The sequence below is a fragment of the Danio rerio genome, chromosome 10 (assembly GCF_049306965.1).
Source record: "Danio rerio strain Tuebingen ecotype United States chromosome 10, GRCz12tu, whole genome shotgun sequence".
NCBI classification, from domain to species: domain Eukaryota; kingdom Metazoa; phylum Chordata; class Actinopteri; order Cypriniformes; family Danionidae; genus Danio; species Danio rerio.
The window spans coordinates 26,563,032-26,588,725 of record NC_133185.1 but is presented as its reverse complement, the minus strand read 5'-3'; the positions used below and the strand labels follow the sequence as shown (position 1 = coordinate 26,588,725).

Below are 25,694 nucleotides of genomic sequence, written 5' to 3'. Positions count from 1 at the left end.
AGACTAAACACTTATACAAAGTCATAAGGTTATGAAATAGCTGTAAAAAAAAAAAATAAGTGTGAAAAATACTTCCTAAAAGTACTCGAATAAATGAGTGGTTGCTATCAGTCTATGTGTCGTTATCATTCAATCACGTGCCATCAGGGAGACAGATAACACAAATTGTACGTGTGATTTCCTTATTATGCTTGACTACAACCTTGCTGTCGTGATAGTGTAAAGATTTGTAATACATAAAGGAAAGAAAAAACAACATCGCTTCTGTTTTATATTTTGGTAGGTGATAAAAAATAGTGCATATTAAAAGGTAAAATGTGCATCACCTGATTTAGAAAATACATTTTTTTTATTTATACAACAACTGCTGAAAACATTTGCCTTATTGTTCAACTAAAGTTGACTCGGTGTTTAACTTAATTTTTGATGCTTTACACGTCTGAATTTTATAACAGAAAATACAGAATTCTGCAGATACACAACTTTTATTTTATGAATCTTTACAGTAAATTCTATTATATTTAATATTTAGCTTTTAAATGCATTTTTTTAGGTTGAAGTGTCCAAATACATGCAATTAGTCTGGTAATTTATTGTTTATTTGTTTTATCTATTTTTTAAATCCCATCTATTCATTCAGTGAGTAAAATTGTTAAAAAGTAGCATGGAAAATTATATATAGGCCTATGTATAATGTCAAAAATAGTGTCAAAGGAAATTCATAAGTTCTGATACACACGGCATATTAAAATGACAGACTTGTTGACAGACAACATTCCCAGCTATCTGCTCCTTCATTGTGATGAGATAATTTTTTAAATATCAACAAGATCTCACCTCTAAAGTCAGCCCATCAACCTCCTCCTCTTTTTCTCTCTGAACTGTCCCCAAACGACTCTGGCTGACCAGTGTGTTCTGACTGTAGGGCCTGACAAACTTCACGTCACTCATCCTTGAGTCTGTGGTCCCACACATTTCATAATTATACACGTGCTGTAATGTGCCGTCTGCGTAGACCGGAGGATAATATGGAATTACAGGTAGATTTGCTCCTGATTTATAAAACAACTTATTCTGCCTCCATCTGTAGATTTTGACTGAAATGATGGAAATAATGGAGACTATGAAGAGCAGGGAAACCACTGCAAGAGCCAGAACTAAATAAAAAGTCAGGTTGTCGTTATACTGTTTCTCATGCGTAAAATCTGTGAACTCTGACAGCACTTCAGGAAAGCTGTCAGCCACAGCCACGTTAATGGAGACCACAGCTGAGCGAGAGGGCTGTCCGTTATCCTCCACAACAACAGTGAGTTTTTGTTTGACAGCATCTTTATCAGTCACTTGTCGCACAGTTCTTATTTCTCCATTCTGTAAACCCACTTCAAACAGCGCTCTGTCTGCAGCTTTCTGTAGTTTATAGGAGAGCCAGGCATTCTGACCAGAGTCCACATCAACAGCCACCACTTTAGTGACCAGATATCCAACATCTGCAGCACGAGGCACAATCTCAGCCACCACTGAAGCGCCAGTCTGCACTGGATACAGAACCTGAGGAGCGTTGTCATTCTGGTCTTGAACAATAACTTTCACTGTCACGTTACTACTGAGCGGAGGAGAGCCTCCGTCCTGCGCTTTTACACGGAAGTGGAAATCTTTCAGTGTCTCATAGTCAAAAGAGCGCACAGCTGTAATCAGTCCGCTGTCAGGGTGCACTGACACATATGATGAGATCGAGACTCCATTAACAGTGCTGTCTTCTAGAATATAAGAAAAACGAGAGTTCTGATTCCAGTCAGTATCACTGGCTTTGACTGTAAATATAGAGAGACCAGGTGTGTTATTCTCCACCACAAAGGCCTCATAGTTACTTTTCTCAAAGATAGGAGCATTATCATTCACATCTGATATCTGCAAAGACAGAGAGGTGCTACTGGAGAGTGTGGGCACCCCCTGATCAGAGCATGTGACACTGATATTATATTCAGCATTTCTCTCTCTGTCCAGTTGCTGCTCTATACGCAGACTGATGAAGTTACTGGATTGAGATGTTAGAGCAAATGAAATATTGTCATCTATAATACACTGAATCTGTCCATTTACACCTGAATCTGCATCATCTACTTTCATCATAGCAATAACTGTACCGGGTGTGGAGTCCTCAGATACAGAGTTCGACATGGAGAGTACATTTATCACTGGTTTGTTATCATTAATGTCCAACACATCAATAATCAGTTTACATGAATCAGAAAGCCCTCCTTGATCTTTAGCCATGATATTAATCTGGTAGTGACTCGCCTTTTCAAAGTCAACGAGGCCATTTAAAAAAACTTCACCACTATGCTGATCGATCATGAACAAATTTCGCACATTATCTTCTTTGCTTGCCATAAAGTACGTCACATGACCATTAGATCCCTCATCTGCGTCAGTAGCGCTAACTGTGCCCAGCTTGGAGCCTTTTGCTGCATTTTCAGTTATTGTGGCTTTATATACCTTTTGCGTAAATACAGGAGCATTGTCGTTAACATCGAGTAAAGTAACATGAATTTGAACAGTTCCAGACAACTGCGGATCCCCGCCATCAATGGCGGTGAGCAATAGCATAACCACTCCTTTCTTTTCTCTATCAAGTGGTTTTTGCAAAACCATCTCAACATTTGTATCACCGCCTGCTTGACTGTGCAGTTCAAGGGCAAAATTGTCAGTTGGTTTTAGAGAATAGCTTTGGAGATCATTAACTCCTACATCCGCGTCCACAGCTTCTTCCAGCATAAACCTCGCTCCTGTTACGGCCGATTCGCTGATCTCAAAGTTAATTCGAGTTTTCTGAAATGCGGGTTGATTATCATTTATATCTGTGATTTCAATCGTAATTGTGTATAATTCCATGGGGTTTTCGAGAATCAGCTGAAGATGTAAAGCACACGGAGTCGTTTTTGCACAAAGAGACTCGCGATCCATTTTCTCTTTGATGAGCAGCAATCCAGTGTCTTTACTGAGGGCAATGTATTCAGTACTGTCCCCTGTATATATGCGCGCTTTTCCTAATCTCAATCTCTGTAAATCCAAGCCCAAATCTTGCGCGATATTTCCCACAGTAGAACCTTTTGCCATTTCTTCTGGAATGGAGTAACTGACCTGTCCTCTTGCCCAATGAAGAAGGATGAAGGAAAACAATACCGAGTACCACATCACGAGACCGGCCATTTTCCCGACTGCATCAAAAACCATAAAACAACGTAGTGCTAAAGACGTCCAAGCAGATAACTTTAAAGCAAAGTGTTAAGTCCTCAGTCAGACCATGTAAGAGATGTCGCATTTGTGTCAAGACACTGAAATAATGAGCGATAGAAAAGCTTTCCGTTTTTCCTCTCTCGCTGTAAATATGGGTTGATTGGGCTGGGCTTAAAATACACACAGTCAGTGTGTTAAATTGACAAACAGCGGCCCTTTGAGTCAAAACCAAGCACTACAAACAACAAAATCAATTTTACCGCAGTCAAAATGTATTAAAATATAAGATGGACCGTGGTAATAATGTTATTCAGAAAAAAAAAAAAATATATATATATATATATATATATATATATATATATATATATATATATATATATATATATATATATATATATAACGAGCACTTGTTGTTTTAGATTACAGAAAACAAAATGACTGTTCACTGTTATTTACAAACTGACTACATAATGGCGCTGTCCACGATGTGGTGCTGAAATAGCCTGAACTTACATTTTAGAGGGCAAAACACTTAAAAATTACAATTTACACACACACACACACACACACACACACACACACACACACACACACACACACACACACACACACACAAAATGATTTATGTATAACAATTTTATTTCTGTCAAACATCTATCAATGTTCATGTGTATGCACAATAAGAGATAGCTATTTGCCAGAAATGAAATAGTTCAAATGTAAACTAATATAAAAGCAGCATGTAAATTGTTAGTTTTAAACTGATGGACTTTACAAACATGATAAAGGCCCAACAACTATTTTCTTTTTTTCTGCTACATTAGCTAAAAAACTGTGTCACTAAAGCATGTTTTGATATTTTAACTTTCACTGACAACCACCATAATTACTAAGGTGTTAAAGAGAAAGAGGAGTGATAAATAGAATTTTGCCACACGTAGCTTTTCCACAAACTGATATAAACGCTAATACCCATTTGAACACAGTGTCAGGCAACAGAATATAGTACCTAAAAACAAATCTAAAGTAGCCAGCATAAATGACGGCAGGGAAAAAAAGAAAAACTACCATAAACATTTAAATTTTTATAACACATATTTTAGACCAGTGTAAATTATTAGATAATATTTTTAAAGTTATTTTTATTTTCCAAAAACGTTTTAAGCAATTAGTATTTATTTTTTTTGCTTCATTTAAAAAACTAAAATATATTTTAAATGAACTAAAAATAATTCTGAAATCAATATAAATAAACCTAAATAATTGAATCAAGTATTTTTTGTTTTTGTTTTGTGAAGTAAAAATATGTTTCTTACCGATGTTGAGTGTTCACTTTCTGAAGTATTACTTTTCTTGATCGTGTGCTGCATCGTCTCAGTAAAACTGGGGTCCACCACTAAAACACTCTGACCCCCGAGTGTAGAAAACTTACAGTCACTTTTCCTCGAGTCAGTCGTCATGCACACTTCATAATTATAGCCGTGCGGCAGAGTTCCAGTGACTCCTGTGTCTGCGTAATGCGGTGGATAGTACGGAATAACAGGCAGATTGGACTGATAGAGGAAGCGAGATTGTCTCCATCTGTAGATTTTAACTGATATTATCACAACCACACAAGTGATTAATAGGAAGGAAACAGCGGCCAGTGCCAGAACTAAATAAAAAGTTAAGCTGTCGTTATATTGTTTCTCATGCGTAAAGTCTGTGAACTCCGACAAAACTTCGGGAAAGCTGTCAGCCACAGCCACGTTAATGGAGACCACAGCTGAGCGAGAGGGCTGTCCGTTATCCTCCACAACAACAGTGAGTTTTTGTTTGACAGCATCTTTATCAGTCACTTGTCGCACTGTTCTTATTTCTCCATTCTGTAAACCCACTTCAAACAGCGCTCTGTCTGGAGCTTTCTGCAGTTTATAGGAGAGCCAGGCATTCTGACCAGAGTCCACATCAACAGCCACCACTTTAGTGACCAGATATCCAACATCTGCAGCACGAGGCACAATCTCAGCCACCACTGAAGCGCCAGTCTGTACTGGATACAGAACCTGAGGAGCGTTGTCATTCTGGTCTTGAACAGTAACTTTCACTGTCACGTTACTACTGAGCGGAGGAGAGCCTCCGTCCTGCGCTTTTACGCGGAAGTGGAAATCTTTCAGTGTCTCATAGTCAAAAGAGCGCACAGCTGTAATCAGTCCGCTGTCAGGGTGCACTGACACATATGATGAGACCGAGACTCCACTAACAGTGCTGTCTTCTAGAATATAAGAAACACGAGCATTCTGATTCCAGTCAGCATCACTGGCTTTGACTGTAAATATAGAGAGACCAGGTGTGTTATTCTCCACCACAAAGGCCTCATAGTTACTTTTCTCAAAGATAGGAGCATTATCATTCACATCTGATATCTGCAAAGACAGAGAGGTGCTGCTGGAGAGCGTGGGCACCCCCTGATCAGAGCATGTGACACTGATATTATATTCAGCATTTCTCTCTCTGTCCAGTTGCTGCTCTATACGCAGACTAATGAAATTACTGGATTGCGAAGTTAGAGCAAATGGAATGTTGTCATCTATAATACACTGAATCTGTCCATTTACACCTGAATCTGCATCATCTACTTTCATCATAGCAATAACTGTACCGGGTGTGGAGTCCTCAGATACAGAGTTCGACATGGAGAGTACATTTATCACTGGTTTGTTATCATTAATGTCCAACACATCAATAATCAGTTTACAGGAATCAGAAAGCCCTCCTTGATCTTTAGCCTGGATATCAAGCTTGTAATGATTTGCTTTTTCGAAGTCGACTAGGCCATTTAGGGAAACCTCGCCACTATGCTGATCAATAATGAACATGTTACGTACAGTGTCTTCGGTGCTTTCAATGTAGTACGTCACCTGACCATTAGATCCCTCATCTGCGTCAGTAGCGCTAACTGTGCTCAGTTTGAACCCCTTTGCTGCATTTTCAGTTATTGTGGCTTTATATTCTTTTTGTGTAAATACAGGAGCATTGTCGTTAACGTCTAATACTAAAACATCTATTTGAACTGTGCCAGACAATTGCGGATCCCCGCCATCAATGGCGGTGAGCAATAGCATAACCACTCCTTTCTTTTCTCTATCAAGTGGTTTTTGCAAAACCATCTCAACTTTTTTATCACCGCCTGCTTGATTGTGCAGTTCAAGGGCAAAATTGTCAGTTGGTTTAAGAGAATAACTTTGAAGATCATTAACTCCTACATCCGCGTCCACAGCTCTCTCTAACATAAACCTCGCGCCTGTTACGGCCGATTCGCTTATCTCAAAATGTATTCGCTTTTTCTGAAATGTTGGTGGATTATCATTTATATCTGTGATTTCAATCGTAATTGTGTATAATTCCATTGGGTTTTCGAGAATCAGCTGAAGATGTAAAGCACACGGAGTCGTTTTTGCACAAAGAGACTCGCGATCCATTTTCTCTTTGATGAGCAGCAATCCAGTGTCTTTACTGAGGGCAATGTATTCAGTACTGTCCCCTGTATATATGCGCGCTTTTCCTAATCTCAATCTCTGTAAATCCAAGCCCAAATCTTGCGCGATATTTCCCACAGTGGAGCCTTTTGCCATTTCTTCTGGAATGGAGTAACTGACCTGTCCTCTTGCCCAATGAAGAAGGATGAAGGAAAACAATACCGAGTACCACATCACGAGACCGGCCATTTTCCCGACAGCATCAAAAACCATAAAACAACGTAGTGCTAAAGACGTCCAAGCAGATAACTTTAAAGAAAAATGTTAAGTCCTCAGTCAGACCATGTAAGAGATATCGCATTTGTGTCAAGACACTGAAATAATGAGCGATAGAAAAGCTTTCCGTTTTTCCTCTCTCGCTGTAAATATGGGTTGATTGGGCTGGGCTTAAAATACACACAGTCAGTGTGTTAAATTGACAAACAGCGGCCCTTTGAGTCAAAACCAAGCACTACAAACAACAAAATCAATTTTACCGCAGTCAAAATGTATTAAAATATAAGATGGACCGTGGTAATAATGTTATTCAGAAAAAAAAAAAAAAAAAAAAAATATATATATATATATATATATATATATATATATATATATATATATATATATATATATATATATATATATATATATAACGAGCACTTGTTGTTTTAGATTACAGAAAACAAAATGACTGTTCACTGTTATTTACAAACTGACTACATAATGGCGCTGTCCACGATGTGGTGCTGAAATAGCCTGAACTTACATTTTAGAGGGCAAAACACTTAAAAATTACAATTTACACACACACACACACACACACACACACACACACACACACACACACACACACACACACACACACACACAAAATGATTTATGTATAACAATTTTATTTCTGTCAAACATCTATCAATGTTCATGTGTATGCACAATAAGAGATAGCTATTTGCCAGAAATGAAATAGTTCAAATGTAAACTAATATAAAAGCAGCATGTAAATTGTTAGTTTTAAACTGATGGACTTTACAAACACGATAAAGGCCCAACAACTATTTTCTTTTTTTCTGCTACATTAGCTAAAAAACTGTGTCACTAAAGCATGTTTTGATATTTTAACTTTCACTGACAACCACCATAATTACTAAGGTGTTAAAGAGAAAGAGGAGTGATAAATAGAATTTTGCCACACGTAGCTTTTCCACAAACTGATATAAACGCTAATACCCATTTGAACACAGTGTCAGGCAACAGAATATAGTACCTAAAAACAAATCTAAAGTAGCCAGCATAAATGACGGCAGGGAAAAAAAGAAAAACTACCATAAACATTTAAATTTTTATAACACATATTTTAGACCAGTGTAAATTATTAGATAATATTTTTAAAGTTATTTTTATTTTCCAAAAACGTTTTAAGCAATTAGTATTTATTTTTTTTTTGCTTCATTTAAAAAAATAAAATATATTTTAAATGAACTAAAAATAATTCTGAAATCAATATAAATAAACCTAAATAATTGAATCAAGTATTTTTTGTTTTTGTTTTGTGAAGTAAAAATATGTTTCTTACCGATGTTGAGTGTTCACTTTCTGAAGTATTACTTTTCTTGATCGTGTGCTGCATCATCTCAGTGAAACTGGGGTCCACCACTAAAACACTCTGACCTCCGAGTGTAGAAAACTTACAGTCACTTTTCCTCGAGTCAGTCGTCATGCACACTTCATAATTATAGCCGTGCGGCAGAGTTCCAGTGACTCCTGTGTCTGCGTAATGCGGTGGATAGTACGGAATAACAGGCAGATTGGACTGATAGAGGAAGCGAGATTGTCTCCATTTGTAGATTTTAACTGATATTATCACAACCACACAAGTGATGAATAGGAAAGAAACAGCGGCCAGTGCGAGAACTAAATAAAAAGTTAAGCTGTCGTTATATTGTTTCTCATGCGTAAAGTCTGTGAACTCTGACAGCACTTCAGGAAAGCTGTCAGCCACTGCCACGTTAATGGAGACCACAGCTGAGCGAGAGGGCTGTCCGTTATCCTCCACAACAACAGTGAGTTTTTGTTTGACAGCATCTTTATCAGTGACTTGTCGCACAGTTCTTATTTCTCCATTCTGTAAACCCACTTCAAACAGCGCTCTGTCTGGAGCTTTCTGCAGTTTATAGGAGAGCCAGGCATTCTGACCAGAGTCCAAATCAACCGCCACAACTTTAGTGACCAGATATCCAACATCTGCAGCACGAGGCACAATCTCAGCCACCACTGAAGCGCCAGTCTGTACTGGATACAGAACCTGAGGAGCGTTGTCATTCTGGTCTTGAACAGTAACTTTCACTGTCACGTTACTACTGAGCGGAGGAGAGCCTCCGTCCTGCGCTTTTACGCGGAAGTGGAAATCTTTCAGTGTCTCATAGTCAAAAGAGTGCACTGCTGTAATCAATCCGCTGTCAGGGTGCACTGACACATATGATGAGATCGAGACTCCATTAACAGTGCTGTCTTCTAGAATATAAGAAACACGAGCATTCTGATTCCAGTCAGCATCACTGGCTTTGACTGTAAATATAGAGAGACCAGGTGTGTTATTCTCCACCACAAATGCCTCATAGTTACTCTTCTCAAAGACAGGAGCATTATCATTCACATCTGATATCTGCAAAGACAGAGAGGTGCTACTGGAGAGTGTGGGCACCCCCTGATCAGAGCATGTGACACTGATATTATATTCAGCATTTCTCTCTCTGTCCAGTTGCTGCTCTATACGCAGACTGATGAAGTTACTGGATTGCGAAGTTAGAGCAAATGGAATATTGTCATCTATAATACACTGAATCTGTCCATTTACACCTGAATCTGCATCATCTACTTTCATCATAGCAATAACTGTACCGGGTGTGGAGTCTTCGGATACAGAGTTTGACATGGAGAGTACATTTATCACTGGTTTGTTATCATTAATGTCCAACACATTAATAATCAGCTTACAGGAATCAGAAAGCCCTCCCTGATCTTTAGCCTGGATATCCAGCTCGTAAATATTAGTTTTTTCGAAGTCGACTAGGCCATTTAAGGAAACCTCGCCACTATGCTGATCAATGATGAACATGTTACGTACAGTGTCTTCGGTGCTTGCAATGTAGTACGTCACCTGACCATTAGATCCCTCATCTGCGTCAGTAGCGCTAACTGTGCTCAGTTTAAACCCTTTTGCAGCATTTTCAGTCAGTGTGGCCTTATATTCCTTTTGTGTAAATACTGGAGCATTATCATTAAAGTCTAAGACAGCAACATTTATTTGAACAGTTCCAGACAACTGCGGATCCCCACCGTCAATGGCGGTGAGCAATAGCGTAACCACTCCTTTCTTTTCTCTATCAAGCTGTTTTTGCAAAACCATCTCGACGTTTTTGTTTCCGCTTGTTTTACTGTGCAGTTCAAGAGCAAAATGGTCGGTTGGTTTAAGAGAATAACTTTGAAGATCATTAACTCCTACATCCGCGTCCACAGCTCTCTCTAACATAAACCTCGCGCCTGTTACGGCCGATTCGCTTATCTCAAAATGTATTCGCTTTTTCTGAAATGTTGGTGGATTATCATTTATATCTGTGATTTCAATCGTAATTGTGTATAATTCCATTGGGTTTTCGAGAATCAGCTGAAGATGTAAAGCACACGGAGTCGTTTTTGCACAAAGAGACTCGCGATCCATTTTCTCTTTGATGAGCAGCAATCCAGTGTCTTTACTGAGGGCAATGTATTCAGTACTGTCCCCTGTATATATGCGCGCTTTTCCTAATCTCAATCTCTGTAAATCCAAGCCTAAATCTTGCGCGATATTTCCCACAGTGGAGCCTTTTGCCATTTCTTCTGGAATGGAGTAACTGACCTGTCCTCTTGCCCAATGAAGAAGGATGAAGGAAAACAATACCGAGTACCACATCACGAGACCGGTCATTTTACCGACAGCATCAAAAACATAAAACATACGTAGTGCTAAAGACGTCCAAGCAGATAACTTTAAAGCAAAGTGTTAAGTCCTCAGTCAGACCATGTAAGAGATGTCGCATTTGTGTCAAGACACTGAAATAATGAGCGATAGAAAAGCTTTCCGTTTTTCCTCTCTCGCTGTATATATGGGTTGATGGGGCTGGGCTTAAAATACACACAGTCAGTGTGTTAAATTGACAAACAGCGGCCCTTTGAGTCAAAACCAAGCACTACAAACAACAAAATCAATTTTACCGCAGTCAAAATGTAAAAAAGAAGATAAGATGACGCAATAAAAAACATCAAATAGCCTGAACGTACATTTTACAGAGCAGAACACTTAAACAAAACATTTAAAACACACTGAAAATTCTCCTTTTTACACACATTAACACTGATAGCTGTTTCCTACAAATAAACTTATTAAAATGTAAACTATTATTAAAGCAGCATGTAAGTAGTTAGTTTTACACTGATGGACTTTATAAACATGATAAAGATCCAGTAACTATTTTCTGTTGTCCTGCTGCATTGGGTAAAAAAAAAAACTGTCACTAAAGCATGTTTTAATATTTTAACTTTCACTGACAATCACCATATTAATTAAGGTGTTAAAGAGAAAGACGAATGATAAATACATTTTTGTCACACGTTTTTCCACAAATTGACGTAAATATTAATGTAAACCCAGTGTCATGCAAACATTACAAAACATGGTACCTAAAATGAAAATCTAAAGTGCATAACTGACGGCAGGGAAAACAAGGAATGAAAAACTATCAAAAACATTTAAGATTTTATAACACATATATTGGACCAGTGTAAATTATTATGTTATATTGTTAAAGTTATTTTTAAATCCAAAAACGTTTTAAACAATTAATATGTACTTGTTTCGATAACCCTTTATTGTCCATTTCAGTATTAGTAGACTGTCTGCTCCTTCAACAGACATTTAACTGACTAGAAGAAACTTTGCAAATACATGTCAATTTACAGTAACGCTAAACCTAACCCCACCTAACAGTCTACCTTTAAACAAATGAAAATTAATTGGCATAGATGCAATGTAACTTAATTTAACAAACGGACCATAAAAAGTGTGACCCTTGTTTCTTCATTTGCTTTTTTTATAAGAATATTATATATTTTATACAACTTCTAATTCTAAAATTTATTTTAATAAAACTATCTCATTGAATCAAGTATTTTCTGTGTCTGTATTTGTTTTGTAAAGTATAAATATGGTTCTTACCGATGTTGAGTATTCACTTTCTGAAGTATTACTTTTCTTGATCGTGTGCTGCATCGTCTCAGTAAAACTGGGGTCCACCACTAAAACACTCTGACCCCCGAGTGTAGAAAACTTACAGTCACTCTTCATCGAGTCAGTCGTCATGCACACTTCATAATTATAGCCGTGCGGCAGAGTTCCAGTGACTCCCGTGTCTGCGTAATGCGGTGGATAATACGGAATAACAGGCAGATTGGACTGATAGAGGAAGCGAGATTGTCTCCATCTGTAGATTTTAACTGATATTATCACAACCACACAAGTGATGAATAGGAAAGAAACAGCGGCCAGTGCGAGAACTAAATAAAAAGTTAAGCTGTCGTTATATTGTTTCTCATGCGTAAAGTCTGTGAACTCCGACAAAACTTCAGGAAAGCTGTCAGCCACAGCCACGTTAATGGAGACCACAGCTGAGCGAGAGGGCTGTCCGTTATCCTCCACAACAACAGTGAGTTTTTGTTTGACAGCATCTTTATCAGTGACTTGTCGCACAGTTCTTATTTCTCCATTCTGTAAACCCACTTCAAACAGCGCTCTGTCTGGAGCTTTCTGCAGTTTATAGGAGAGCCAGGCATTCTGACCAGAGTCCACATCAACAGCCACCACTTTAGTGACCAGATATCCAACATCTGCAGCACGAGGCACAATCTCAGCCACCACTGAAGCGCCAGTCTGTACTGGATACAGAACCTGAGGAGCGTTGTCATTCTGGTCTTGAACAATAACTTTCACTGTCACGTTACTACTGAGCGGAGGAGAGCCTCCGTCCTGCGCTTTTACGCGGAAGTTGAAATCTTTCAGTGTCTCATAGTCAAAAGAGCGCACAGCTGTAATCAGTCCGCTGTCAGGGTGCACTGACACATATGATGAGATCGAGACTCCACTAACAGTGCTGTCTTCTAGAATATAAGAAACACGAGCATTCTGATTCCAGTCAGCATCACTGGCTTTGACTGTAAATATAGAGAGACCAGGTGTGTTATTCTCCACGACAAAGGCCTCATATTTACTCTTCTCAAAGACAGGAGCATTATCATTCACATCTGATATCTGCACACGAAGAGTGACACTGCTGGAGAGCGCAGGCACTCCCTCATCACTACATATTACATTGATATTATACTCAATTTCTTTCTCTCTGTCCATTTCATGTTCTGTTTGCAAGCTAAAGAAACTACTTGACTGATATGTTATTGTAAAAGGAATGTTACCACTCAATGTGCACTTAACTTGGCCGTTTGCATCCGAATCACGATCATCAACATTTAGAATCGCAACAACAGTACCAGCCTCTGACTGCTCAGATATGGCATTAGAGTTAGACACAATTTTAATACTAGGCGAATTATCATTATCATCCAGCACATCAATAATTACTTTGCATGTGTTAGAGAGTCCTCCTTGATCTTTTGCCTGAACGTTCAGCTCATAATGGTTTAGCTTCTCAAAGTCAACATGCCCGTTTAATATTAGTTCACCAGTTTGTTCATTGATAATAAATATTTCGACCACGTTACTGTCCATTGTGTCCGATATGTAGTACGTCACTACACCGTTGGACCCTTCATCTGCATCTGACGCGCTCACGACTGTTAATATGGTACCTTTTGGTGCATTTTCCGCTATAGTGGTTTTATATTCTTTTTGGGTAAAAACTGGAGCATTATCATTATTATCTAATACTGTAATATGTATCTGAACAGTACCTGAACGCACTGGATTGCCTCCATCAAACGCTTCTAACAGCAATGTAAATGAGCTTTGCGTCTCTCTATCTAGTGGTCTTTGTAAAACCATTTCGACGTTTTTACTACCGTCTGCTTGACTGTGCAACTCGAGACGGAACGTATCAGTCGGTTTGAGCGTGTAGCTTTGAAGTGAATTTGTTCCTACATCTGGATCAAAAGCTTTCCCGAGCATAAATCCAGCCCCAACCAGCGACGATTCACTGATCTCAAATCTGAAGTCCTTTTTCTGGAAACTGGGAGCGTTATCGTTTATATCAGTGATTTCGACTGCTATTGTGTAGAATTCCATTGGGTTATCCAAAATCATTTGAAGGTGTAAAGCACACGGTGTTGTTTTTCCACAAAGAGACTCGCGATCCATTTTCTCTTTGATGAGCAGCAATCCCGTGTTTCTGTTCAGTTCGATGTATTCCGTGCTGTCGCTAGTAAATATTCGAGCTTTTCCTGATTTCAATCGCTTTAAATCCAAGCCCAAATCCTGTGCGATGTTTCCAACCATTGATCCTTTTGCCATTTCTTCTGGAATGGGGTAACTGACCTGTCCTCGCGCTATGTGAACCAGAAGAGTAAACAAAAGGACCCAGTGCAGCACCTTTGCATCGAGCATTATTTCAACTGCTTTGATGGTGAAAATTAAAATAAAGTCCTTTAAATTTATGAAATTCCAAATGCAGACATTAACTGTACGACGGTGAGCGATGAATGAAAGTGTCGTAGCAGCTTTTGTTGCCCGATTCTTCAGTATTTTATGTTATCCTTCGGATGGGTGGGTGATATAAAACGTTTCTCTGCAGTATGTTGACGAACAGCGGCTCTCTGAGTATATCTATGGTACTACATATCAAAACACAAACCGCATATTATAAAGGAATATTCTTTTCTTTGGCTATCACTGCAAACATTACCAGTAATCATCATGTGATCAGTGTCATATTTTGCTTTCAGGTGCTTTACTAATTAAAACTGGTTTGATGAAAAAACATCACAAAGAAACTCACTAACTAACAAAGTTAATTCCAGTTGAAAATGTTAAATTGTGAGAAAAAAAAACATAATCAATCCACCCAGTACAACACACAATGGGAATAAAAAAAAAAAAACTCATCTTCATTCAACAAGGCGCTGTTCAGCGCAAGTGGTGCTGAACAATGTCAAAGTATAGCAAATTCTCATGCTGTATTGGCTGATTTATTTTTATATGCTGCCTTTTTACGACGTACTTTTTTGCGCAAAACTTAAAGTGCTCTACACTCAGACTACACTAAGTACGAGACTATTTTTTATCTTGTCTTCTTTTTTTCTTCTTTTTTTCTCATTTTATGTTAATCGATGTACAGCACTCCAACATATCAGTCACTTATTCGGTCAAGGCCAAAACAGTTTTTTAAATCCTATATATCAATTGATAGGCTCACTCTTTTCTTGCATAAATTAATTGCAGTATAAATTGCGCAATCCTCGTATTATTCTGTCTCATTTTTGTATTACAAAAAAAAAAAAAAAAAAACTGTATGAAAATGAAACAATTCTTCATGCAATCATTTGGTCTTGCACACCAAAACAATCAAACATCAGTTTTGTTGTCTCTTTTGAGATAAGCAAATAAGATGTATTAATATAAGTTTAACAGCCTTTTAGCATATTGTTTGATAAACTTTCATCTATTAGTAAACACCACAAGGCATAAAAAAATCTAAGTTTGTTTTCAGCGTATGTAAACTTTGATACAATTTTCTAGTTACTGAAATGAGAATGAGTGACAACTACAAATTTGTTACATTCTTTTGTTCTGGCGAATTGGTTGCAAATTCGTATGTTTTCGAATCTACCCATGCTTATTTAGGGCGAAGTTATGTTGGCATGAGGATGGTGAGAAATACATGTTTCTTTTACTTTTCACCATGGATAAAGCTATTTCGTGCAAATGTCGATCAAATTCATAATATTTGCAAGTTGTAAACGAGTGGTATTTATATTTTCAATAAATAATTGTGGATGCACAGGAAATGACATTTAGCCGGAAATGCAAATATGATGTGAGATTGAATGCATTTGAAATAATCTGTCCCTGATTTTTAATTTCTCTATTTGGTTAAAATAGATATTTATAGATGAACCTCTAGCCAAAAAAAAAAATATATAAAATAAAAAAGTGTCTTACCGATTCTGTAGACTCTAGACCGTCGAAGGAGTTATTTTTCTTTATTGTGTACTGCTTGGTCTCGCTGAAACTCGGGTCCACCACTAAAACACTCTGACCCCCGAGTGTAGAAAACCTACAGTCACTCTTCCTCGAGTCAGTCGTCATGCACACTTCATAATTATAGCCGTGCGGCAGAGTTCCAGTGACTCCTGTGTCTGCGTAATGCGGTGGATAGTACGGAATAACAGGCAGATTGGACTGATAGAGGAAGCGAGATTGTCTCCATCTGTAGATTTTAACTGATATTATCACAACCACACAAGTGATGAATAGGAAAGAAACAGCGGCCAGAGCCAGAACTAAATAAAAAGTTAAGCTGTCGTTATATTGTTTCTCATGCGTAAAGTCTGTGAACTCCGACAAAACTTCAGGAAAGCTGTCAGCCACAGCCACGTTAATGGAGACCACAGCTGAGCGAGAGGGCTGTCCGTTATCCTCCACAACAACAGTGAGTTTTTGTTTGACAGCATCTTTATCAGTGACTTGTCGCACAGTTCTTATTTCTCCATTCTGTAAACCCACTTCAAACAGCGCTCTGTCTGGAGCTTTCTGCAGTTTATAGGAGAGCCAGGCATTCTGACCAGAGTCCACATCAACAGCCACCACTTTAGTGACCAGATATCCAACATCTGCAGCACGAGGCACAATCTCAGCCACCACTGAAGCCCCAGTCTGTACTGGATACAGAACCTGAGGAGCGTTGTCATTCTGGTCTTGAACAGTAATTTTCACTGTCACGTTACTACTGAGCGGAGGAGAGCCTCCGTCCTGCGCTTTTACGCGGAGGTGGAAATCTTTCAGTGTCTCATAGTCAAAAGAGCGCACAGCTGTGATCAGTCCGCTGTCAGGGTGCACTGACACATATGATGAGACCGAGACTCCATTAACAATGCTGTCTTCAAGAATATAAGAAACACGAGCATTCTGATTCCAGTCAGCATCACTGGCTTTGACTGTAAATATAGAGAGACCAGGTGTGTTATTCTCCACGACAAAGGCCTCATAGTTACTTTTCTCAAAGACAGGAGCATTATCATTCACATCTGATATCTGCACACGGAAAGTGACACTGCTGGTGAGCGCAGGCACTCCCTCATCACTACATATCACACTGATGTTATATTCAGCTTCTCTCTCTCTGTCAAGTTCCTGTTCTGTTTGTAAGCTAAAGAAACTGCTAGACTGAGATGTAATTGTAAATGGAACGTTACCACTCAAGGTGCACTGAACCTGGCCGTTTGCAGCTGAATCGCGATCATCAACATTTAGCATTGCAACAACTGTACCAGGCATCGAGCCTTCAGATAAAGAATTGGAATTTGACACAATATTGATACTAGGCGAATTATCATTAACATCCAGTACTTCAATAATGATTTTGCATGCGTTAGAGAGTCCTCCTTGATCCTTGGCCTGAATATTAAGTTCGTAATGTCTCACATTTTCATAGTCAATATGACCGTTTAATAATAATTCGCCACTTTTTTCATTAATAAAAAACATTTCAGCCACATTTTTCTTCATTGTGTCTGATATGTAATACCTCACTACACTATTGGACCCTTCATCTGCATCAGACGCGCTCACAGCTGTTAACATGGTACCTTTTGTTGCGTTTTCTGCTATGGTGGCTTTATATTCCTTTTGCGAGAAAACAGGCCCATTGTCGTTGATATCTAATACAGTAATATGTATATGCGCCGTACCAGAGAGCACTGGGTCGCCGCCATCAAATGCTTCTAACAACAAAACAAACGAGCTTTGCGTTTCTCTATCAAGTGGTTTTTGTAAAACCATCTCTACGTTTTTACTACCATCTGCCTGATTGTGTAATTCAAGTCGGAACTTATCAGTTGGTTTCAGAGTGTAGCTTTGAAGATCGTTTGTTCCTACATCCGGATCAAAAGCTCCTCCGAGCATAAAACCAGCTCCTGCAAGCGCCGATTCGCTGATCTCAAATATAAAATCCCTTTTCTGGAAACTGGGAGCGTTATCGTTTATATCAGTGATTTCGACTGTTATCGTGTAGAATTCCATCGGGTTATCCAAAATCATTTGAAGGTGTAAAGCACACGGTGTTGTTTTTGCACAAAGAGACTCGCGATCCATTTTTTCTTTGATAAGCAGCAATCCCGTGTTTCTGTTCAGTTCGATGTATTCTGTGCTGTCTCTTGTATATAGTCGCGCTTTTCCTGATTTTAATCGCTGCAAATCCAAGCCCAAATCCTGTGCGATATTTCCAACCATCGATCCTTTGGCCATTTCTTCTGGAATGGAGTAACTGACCTGTCCTCGCGCTATGTAAACCAGAAGAGTCAAAATCAGCACCGAGTGCTGTATGATTGCATCAACCATTGTCTTCGTTGTACCGATGACCATAAAACACGTTAATCTATCAGTTTATCTTCTGATTCAATAAAATGTGACGTGTTGATTTGAAATTTCTGTCAACGACGGCGGACGTTATACAGCAAAACCAAAGAGATACAATGTCCGATGCGGTAGTTTTTTTCCCCTTTTCTCTGTGATAAGCTTGAGGTGGGTCTGTTCACTGTACAGTTTCTTCGATGTTTGTCAGCGAACAGCGGCCCTCTGAGTGTAAATTAGAAATTGCATATACAGTTTATATATTTTTTTTTTCTGATGAGAGTTTTTAACTATGTGTTGTTTATAAGCATATCAACCAGATGAGTCGAGATATAAGAAATCCACAGTAATTAGATTAATGGCTATTTAGTAGTTGAAAAGAAAACGCGAAAAGTAAACCAGGGACATTTTTAGGAAATTGTAATTCTAAGTAGGCTACAGCACATAAGCCCCCCATCTCTGTTAAGAGACGGACTCATAGAAGGCGCTGTTCAGCAAAGGGGTGCTGAAATGTGTCGAAATGCAGTTTGACGGTAAAAAAAAAAATAATAATAAAAAAATATATATATATATATATATATATATATATATATCAGTATTTTCTCATTTGCGTGAATACATTTTAAATACATTGCCAAGAAAAAAAAAAAAACACTTCTATTGAGTCTTATAGCATATTAGCCTATGCAACTGCTACACTAAACTCCTTGCTGGAATAAATTGCATGACCGTTAAGCACAACGAATAGCTATGAGAAAAAGAAATCGTTTCCTTTTAAGTTAAGTTATAGGAATTTAAACCTTAGTAAACGTTACAATGTTTTTATAGTTTGACTAGTAATAAGGACACAACAGGAATCAGTCGAAAAGTTTTTTTTTTTTTTTTTTTACTTTGACTTTTGCAGAAGCTGATCCATGTAGGAACTAAAACCTAAGACTAAATGAAAAATGTGATGAGTCAATACTCTAAGCTAATTTGCTTGTGGTCTACGACAAAATTTAGCTATACACAGAGTTTATTTCATGGCAACAACAAAACAATAAAAAAGTACAAATAAATAAATAAGATGTAATAATATTAACAAAAATAATTTAGCCATTCATTTCTTACCGATTCTGTAGACTGCAGATCGTCAATGGAACTATTTTTCCTTATTGTGTGCTTCATAGTTTCTGCGAAACTCGGATCCACCACTAAAACATTCTGTCCGCCAAGAGTAGAAAACTTACAGTCACTCTTCCTCGAGTCAGTCGTCATGCACACTTCATAATTATAGCCGTGCGGCAGAGTTCCAGTGACTCCTGTGTCTGCGTAATGCGGTGGATAGTACGGAATAATAGGCAGATTGGACTGATAGAGGAAGCGAGATTGTCTCCATCTGTAGATTTTAACGGATATTATCACAACCACACAAGTGATAAATAGGAAAGAAACAGCGGCCAGTGCGAGAACTAAATAAAAAGTTAAGCTGTCATTATATTGTTTCTCATGCGTAAAGTCTGTGAACTCTGACAGCACTTCAGGAAAGCTGTCAGCCACAGCCACGTTAATGGAGACCACAGCTGAGCGAGAGGGCTGTCCGTTATCCTCCACAACAACAGTGAGTTTTTGTTTGACAGCATCTTTATCAGTGACTTGTCGCACAGTTCTTATTTCTCCATTCTGTAAACCCACTTCAAACAGCGCTCTGTCTGGAGCTTTCTGCAGTTTATAGGAGAGCCAAGCATTCTGACCAGAGTCCACATCAACAGCCACCACTTTAGTGACCAGATATCCAACATCTGCAGCACGAGGCACAATCTCAGCCACCACTGAAGCGCCAGTCTGTACTGGATACAGAACCTGAGGAGCGTTGTCATTCTGGTCTTGAACAGTAACTTTCACTGTGACGTTACTACTGAGCGGAGGAGAGCCTCCGTCCTGCGCTTTTACGCGGAAGTGGAAATCTTTCAGTGTCTCATAATCAAAAGAGCGCACAGCTGTAATCAGTCCGCTGTCAGGGTGCACTGACACATATGATGAGATCGAGACTCCACTAACAGTGCTGTCTTCTAGAATATAAGAAACACGAGCATTCTGATTCCAGTCAGCATCACTGGCTTTGACTGTGAATATAGAGAGACCAGGTGTGTTATTCTCCATCACAAAGGCCTCATAGTTACTTTTCTCAAAGACAGGAGCATTATCATTCACATCTGATATCTGCACAGTAAGAGAGACGCTACTGGAGAGCGAAGGCACTCCCTCATCACTACATATCACACTGATATTATACTCAGTTTCTCGTTCTCTGTCCAGCTCCTGCTCTGTTTGCAAGCTGAAGAAATTGCTAGATTGAGACTTAATAACAAAAGGGATTTCCTCACTCATCACACACTGAACCTGACCACTTGCACCTGAATCAAGATCATCAACATTTAGCATTGCTATTACAGTACCAAATTTGGATCCTTCGGATACTGAATGGGAACTAGACAGAATATTGATACTTGGTGAATTATCATTGACATCCAGCACATCAATAATTACTTTGCATGCGTTAGAGAGCCCTCCTTGATCTTTTGCATGAATCGTAAGTTCATAGTGGCTCACTTTTTCATAGTCAAAGTGACCATTTAATATCAGTTCTCCAGTTTGTTCGTTAACAAGAAACATATCGGCCATAACACTGTCCATTGTGTCCGATATGTAGTACGTTACTTCACTGTTGGATCCTTCATCTGTATCAGTTGCGCTCACGACTGTTAATATGCTACCTTTTGGTGCCTCTTCTGTTGCTGTTGCTTTATATTCCTTCTGCATAAATACAGGCGCGTTATCATTAATATCTAATACAGCAATATGTATCTGTACAGTACCAGAGAGCACTGGGTCGCCTCCATCAAACGCTTCTAACAGCAGAGTAAACGAGCTTTGCATTTCTCTGTCAAGTGCTTTTTGTAAAATCATCTCGACGTTTTTACTACCATCTGCTTGACTTTGCAATTCAAGCCGGAATTTATCTGTCGGTTTGAGCGAGTAGCTTTGAAGTGAATTTGTTCCTACATCCGGATCAAAAGCTTTCCCGAGCATAAAACGAGCTCCTATCATCGCCGATTCGCTGATCTCAAATTTAAAGTCTCTTTTCTGGAAATTTGGAGCGTTATCATTTATATCAGTGATTTCCACCGTTATTGTGTATAATTCCATCGGGTTATCCAAAATCATTTGAAGGTGTAAAGCACACGGTGTTGTTTTTGCACAAAGAGACTCGCGATCCATTTTCTCTTTGATGAGCAGCAATCCCGTGTTTCTGTTCAGTTCGATGTATTCTGTGCTGTCTCTTGAAAAAATTCGTGCTTTTCCAGACTTCAGTCGTTGTAAATCCAAACCCAAATCCTGCGCGATGTTTCCAACCATCGATCCTTTTGCCATTTCTTCTGGAATGGAGTAACTGACCTGTCCTCGCGCTATGTAAACCAGAAGAGTCAAAATCAGCACCGAGTGCTGTATCATTGCATCAAGCATTGTCTTCATACGGCGTTTAAAAACAGCAACACCTAATCCGTGAATTCTTCAAATATGATATTCCAAATGCAGACATAAACTCGCACAAGCCAGCTAGCGTTGAGTTGAAAAACCGTGTAGGGAAATAAAGAAATGAAAGCTCTGTTTTCTGTGTCTTCGAATAGCCTATACTGCATTATCTGATGGTTGGGTGGGTATGTGAAATAAAAGCTTTCTCCGCTGTTCGTCGACAAACAGCGGCCCTATGTGTATAAAACAAGAACTACATCAAACTGACAACATAAACATGAAATCAATTTTTTTAGAAACTAACATTTTAAAATCTGACTGACTGCAAATTAAATATGTCGTTGTATATTTGGGTATCACTTTATATTGATGGTCCCTTTTACGCATTTTGTTGAATTTAAGTTACATTACATTCAGTTGCCAACTAATTTTCATTAGATTATAAGTAGACTGTTAGGTTGTGGTTAGGTTTAGTGTTAGTGTAAGTTGACATGTACTTGAAAAGTTTCTTATAGTCGGTTAAATGTCTGTTGAAAGTGCTGTATCAACATAATAAGTAGACGTAGTTAGTCAACAAAATGTGCAAAAGGGGCCATCAAAATAAAGTCTTACCTGTATTTGTGATGATCCTGAACCTAGAGTTAACTGAATAAAAAATACTGCGCAGCGCGCGCGCGCACACACACACACACACGCACGCACGCACGCACGCACACACACACACACACTCTTTTGGTAGTTGGAACAAAATTCTAACGCATGGACTAAATACAACACAACTAATGAATAACACCATATGCCTTTTAGTAGGCGAGAAGCCCATCATCCAACGAGTCGCTGTTAAGCATAAGTGTCGCTGAAATGTGTCAAAACGTGACCTTATATTTTTATGATTACTTTATGTTTTCCATTTGCCTGGAATTCACTTGACCATATTTAGAAATTTTGCCGGTTTATAGTATACATACAAACGATACTGCATTTTTCTCATGTCCTTTATAAACTGCGATGTGTTAATTAACTTTTTTAGGTAATTAACTAATCTTGTGACCAGAATATTGTAAACATTTAAATCAAGGATACTCTATTTTTTCATATACTTCAAACGTAAGGCTAAGACAACAATGATGATTATTTACGGAATTTATCCAGATTTAAAACTAAAGTAAAACGAGTAAATGAGTTTCACTGCATTTCCCAAGCAAACAAGTGAATAGAAAAGAACCTATGGCAGGTTAACAGCCTTCAATCGTATTATATGATGGATTGCCAGATATACAACAATGGCAGAGAACAACACATCAGTAAAACAGACTTACCGAAATTCATGTTGAAAATCTCGAAATCTTTCTCAATGAGACAAAATGGAATAAGAGAATGAGGCGAATCCAACAGTATAGTGCAATCCGCGACTATTCTGCGTTTTGCAAATTAGTAGCACATGGAAACCAATCACCTCAGTCATTCATATGTTCTTATTTCTCCTCTAGTACAGCTGATGGTGATGGTAAAACCGCATGAGATTTCTTACCGATTCAGTGATCCTGAGCCCATCGATGGAACATTTTTTTTTTGATCGTGTGCTGCATCGTCTCAGTGAAACTCGGGTCCACCACTAAAACATTCTGTCTGCCAAGAGTAGAAAACTTGCAGTCACTCTTCCTCGAGTCAGTCGTCATGCACACTTCATAATTATAGCCGTGCGGCAGAGTTCCAGTGACTCCTGTGTCTGCGTAATGTGGTGGATAGTACGGAATAACAGGCAGATTGGACTGATAGAGGAAGCGAGATTGTCTCCATCTGTAGATTTTAACTGATATTATCACAACCACACAAGTGATGAATAGGAAAGAAACAGCGGCCAGTGCGAGAACTAAATAAAAAGTTAAGCTGTCATTATATTGTTTCTCATGCGTAAAGTCTGTGAACTCTGACAGCACTTCAGGAAAGCTGTCAGCCACAGCCACGTTAATGGAGACCACAGCTGAGCGAGAGGGCTGTCCGTTATCCTCCACAACAACAGTGAGTTTTTGTTTGACAGCATCTTTATCAGTCACTTGTCGCACAGTTCTTATTTCTCCATTCTGTAAACCCACTTCAAACAGCGCTCTGTCTGGAGCTTTCTGCAGTTTATAGGAGAGCCAGGCATTCTGACCAGAGTCCACATCAACAGCCACCACTTTAGTGACCAGATATCCAGTCAGCATCACTGGCTTTGACTGTGAATATAGAGAGGCCAGGAGTGTTGTTCTCCACGACAAAGGCCTCATAGTTACTTTTCTCAAAGACAGGAGCATTATCATTCACATCTGATATCTGCACACGGAGGGAGACACTGCTGGAGAGCGCAGGCACTCCCTCATCACTACATATCACACTGATATTATACTCGGCTTCTTTCTCTCTGTCCAATTCTTGCTCCGTTTGTAAGCTAAAAAAACTACTGGAAGAGGCAATAGTAAGCGGAATATTGTCATTTCGGTAGCAGTGAACCCGGCCATTCATTCCTGAATCAAAATCATTTACATTTAACATTGCAACAACGGTGCCAGGCCTAGACTGCTCGGATATGGAATTTGACATCGATACAATGCTTATTATTGGTTTGTTATCGTTTATATCAATGAGATCAATAATTACTTTACATGAATCAGACAGTCCTCCTTGGTCGCGTGCTTGTATGTTAAACTGATATCGACTTGCCTTTTCGAAGTCAGCTGAGCCCTTTAAACGCATGTCCCTGCTCCGTGTATCAACCGTAAACAAATCATTTACATCTCCAGTGCTCGACATGTAATATGTAATAATCGCATTCGAACCTTCCTCTGCATCAGAAGCGCTGACTGACGCAATCACGGTATCTTTCGGTGTAATTTCAACAAAAGTAGCTTTGTAAACCCTTTGGCTGAACACTGGGGGATTGTCATTTGCATCGAGCACAGTAACATGTATACGTACAGTGCTTGTCAACGAAGGCTCTCCTCCGTCTACTGCTGTTAACATCAATGATAGCTTTTCTTTGTTTTCACGGTCTAGAGCCTTTTGTAATACCATTTCCATGTTTCTGTCACCATCCGTTTGACCTTGCGAACTTAATACAAAATTATCTGTCGGTTTCAGTGAATAACTAAGGTGACTATTAGTTCCAACATCCAAATCAATCGCGTTTTCCAGCATGAATCTTGCTCCGGTCACAGCCGTCTCGCTTATGTAAGATTAAAAATATGTTCAGATAGATGGTAGTTAAAGTGTGGAATCTGCGTTACTGTTCGAAATGTTAGATTTACTTGGATCTTCATCTTTGTACATTCTGATTGGCTGAATGCCAGGTTGGTTGTTACATTTTGTAAGCGCTGACTGGTGAAAAGAAGTAAAGACAGGTCACGTTTCACAAGCCGTCTCCGGTGATTTATTTTATTTACTTTGAGAGTGAGTCACGCAAAATACTCGAACCCTATATTACATTTGGTGGCAGCTGGGGTATTTTTGCATTTTTGGCGCTTTTCGAGGAGTTTTATTAACTTGACTGCCGCGAAATTGGCACCATTTGGACTTTGCTCTCCGATTGTGTCACCGGATTTATGAAGTGATAATTGTGTAAATATTCGGAAGAACAACCACACGACTTGCCACACAAGGGTGAGATACAAACAAATGAACAGAAAGTATGTCTGAGACTGAGTCTGCTGCTGCTGCTGCTGCCAGCTCTTCTGCCAATTCATCTTCTAGTTCATCCAGTGCTAGTGGCAGCGTAAACCAGCAGCCACTGGCGCCTTTTGTGGCAGGCAATTTACACATTGAACTTCCAGCTGCATTTAAAGGGGATGGCACTGAATCAT

General features: G+C 39.0%; 7 protein-coding genes, 2 long non-coding RNA genes and 1 pseudogene across 22 annotated transcripts in view; 2 read left to right on the top strand and 8 right to left on the bottom strand.

The window, feature by feature from the left end:
* Positions 1 to 21,855, bottom strand: part of pcdh1gb9 (protocadherin 1 gamma b 9) — a 101,863-nt gene extending 80,008 nt beyond the window's left edge. The window contains 1 exon segment of the mRNA NM_001020778.3: positions 19,450 to 21,855. Coding sequence (NP_001018614.3) covers positions 19,450 to 21,855 — 2,406 coding nt within the window.
* Positions 1 to 25,694, top strand: part of LOC141376355 (uncharacterized) — a 974,232-nt gene that overhangs the window by 328,295 nt on the left and 620,243 nt on the right. The gene's annotated exons all lie outside the window — the stretch shown is intronic.
* LOC141376356 (uncharacterized) overlaps positions 1 to 25,694 on the top strand; it is a 259,480-nt gene that overhangs the window by 97,815 nt on the left and 135,971 nt on the right. The window lies entirely within an intron of this gene.
* Positions 1 to 25,694, bottom strand: part of pcdh1g1 (protocadherin 1 gamma 1) — a 153,508-nt gene that overhangs the window by 80,008 nt on the left and 47,806 nt on the right.
* pcdh1g2 (protocadherin 1 gamma 2) overlaps positions 1 to 25,694 on the bottom strand; it is a 147,690-nt gene that overhangs the window by 80,008 nt on the left and 41,988 nt on the right.
* pcdh1g3 (protocadherin 1 gamma 3) overlaps positions 1 to 25,694 on the bottom strand; it is a 143,891-nt gene that overhangs the window by 80,008 nt on the left and 38,189 nt on the right.
* The window catches only part of pcdh1gb2 (protocadherin 1 gamma b 2), a 132,577-nt gene that overhangs the window by 80,008 nt on the left and 26,875 nt on the right, over positions 1 to 25,694 (bottom strand).
* pcdh1g9 (protocadherin 1 gamma 9) overlaps positions 1 to 25,694 on the bottom strand; it is a 118,468-nt gene that overhangs the window by 80,005 nt on the left and 12,769 nt on the right.
* The window catches only part of pcdh1g11 (protocadherin 1 gamma 11), a gene marked incomplete in the record, with an annotated part of 111,726 nt that overhangs the window by 80,008 nt on the left and 6,024 nt on the right, over positions 1 to 25,694 (bottom strand). Inside the window, 3 exon segments of the mRNA NM_001024111.2 lie at positions 8,337 to 8,708; positions 16,338 to 16,947; positions 24,097 to 25,065. Coding sequence (NP_001019282.2) covers positions 8,337 to 8,708; positions 16,338 to 16,947; positions 24,097 to 25,065 — 1,951 coding nt within the window.
* Positions 823 to 3,346, bottom strand: LOC110438852 (protocadherin gamma-A11 pseudogene; annotated as a pseudogene).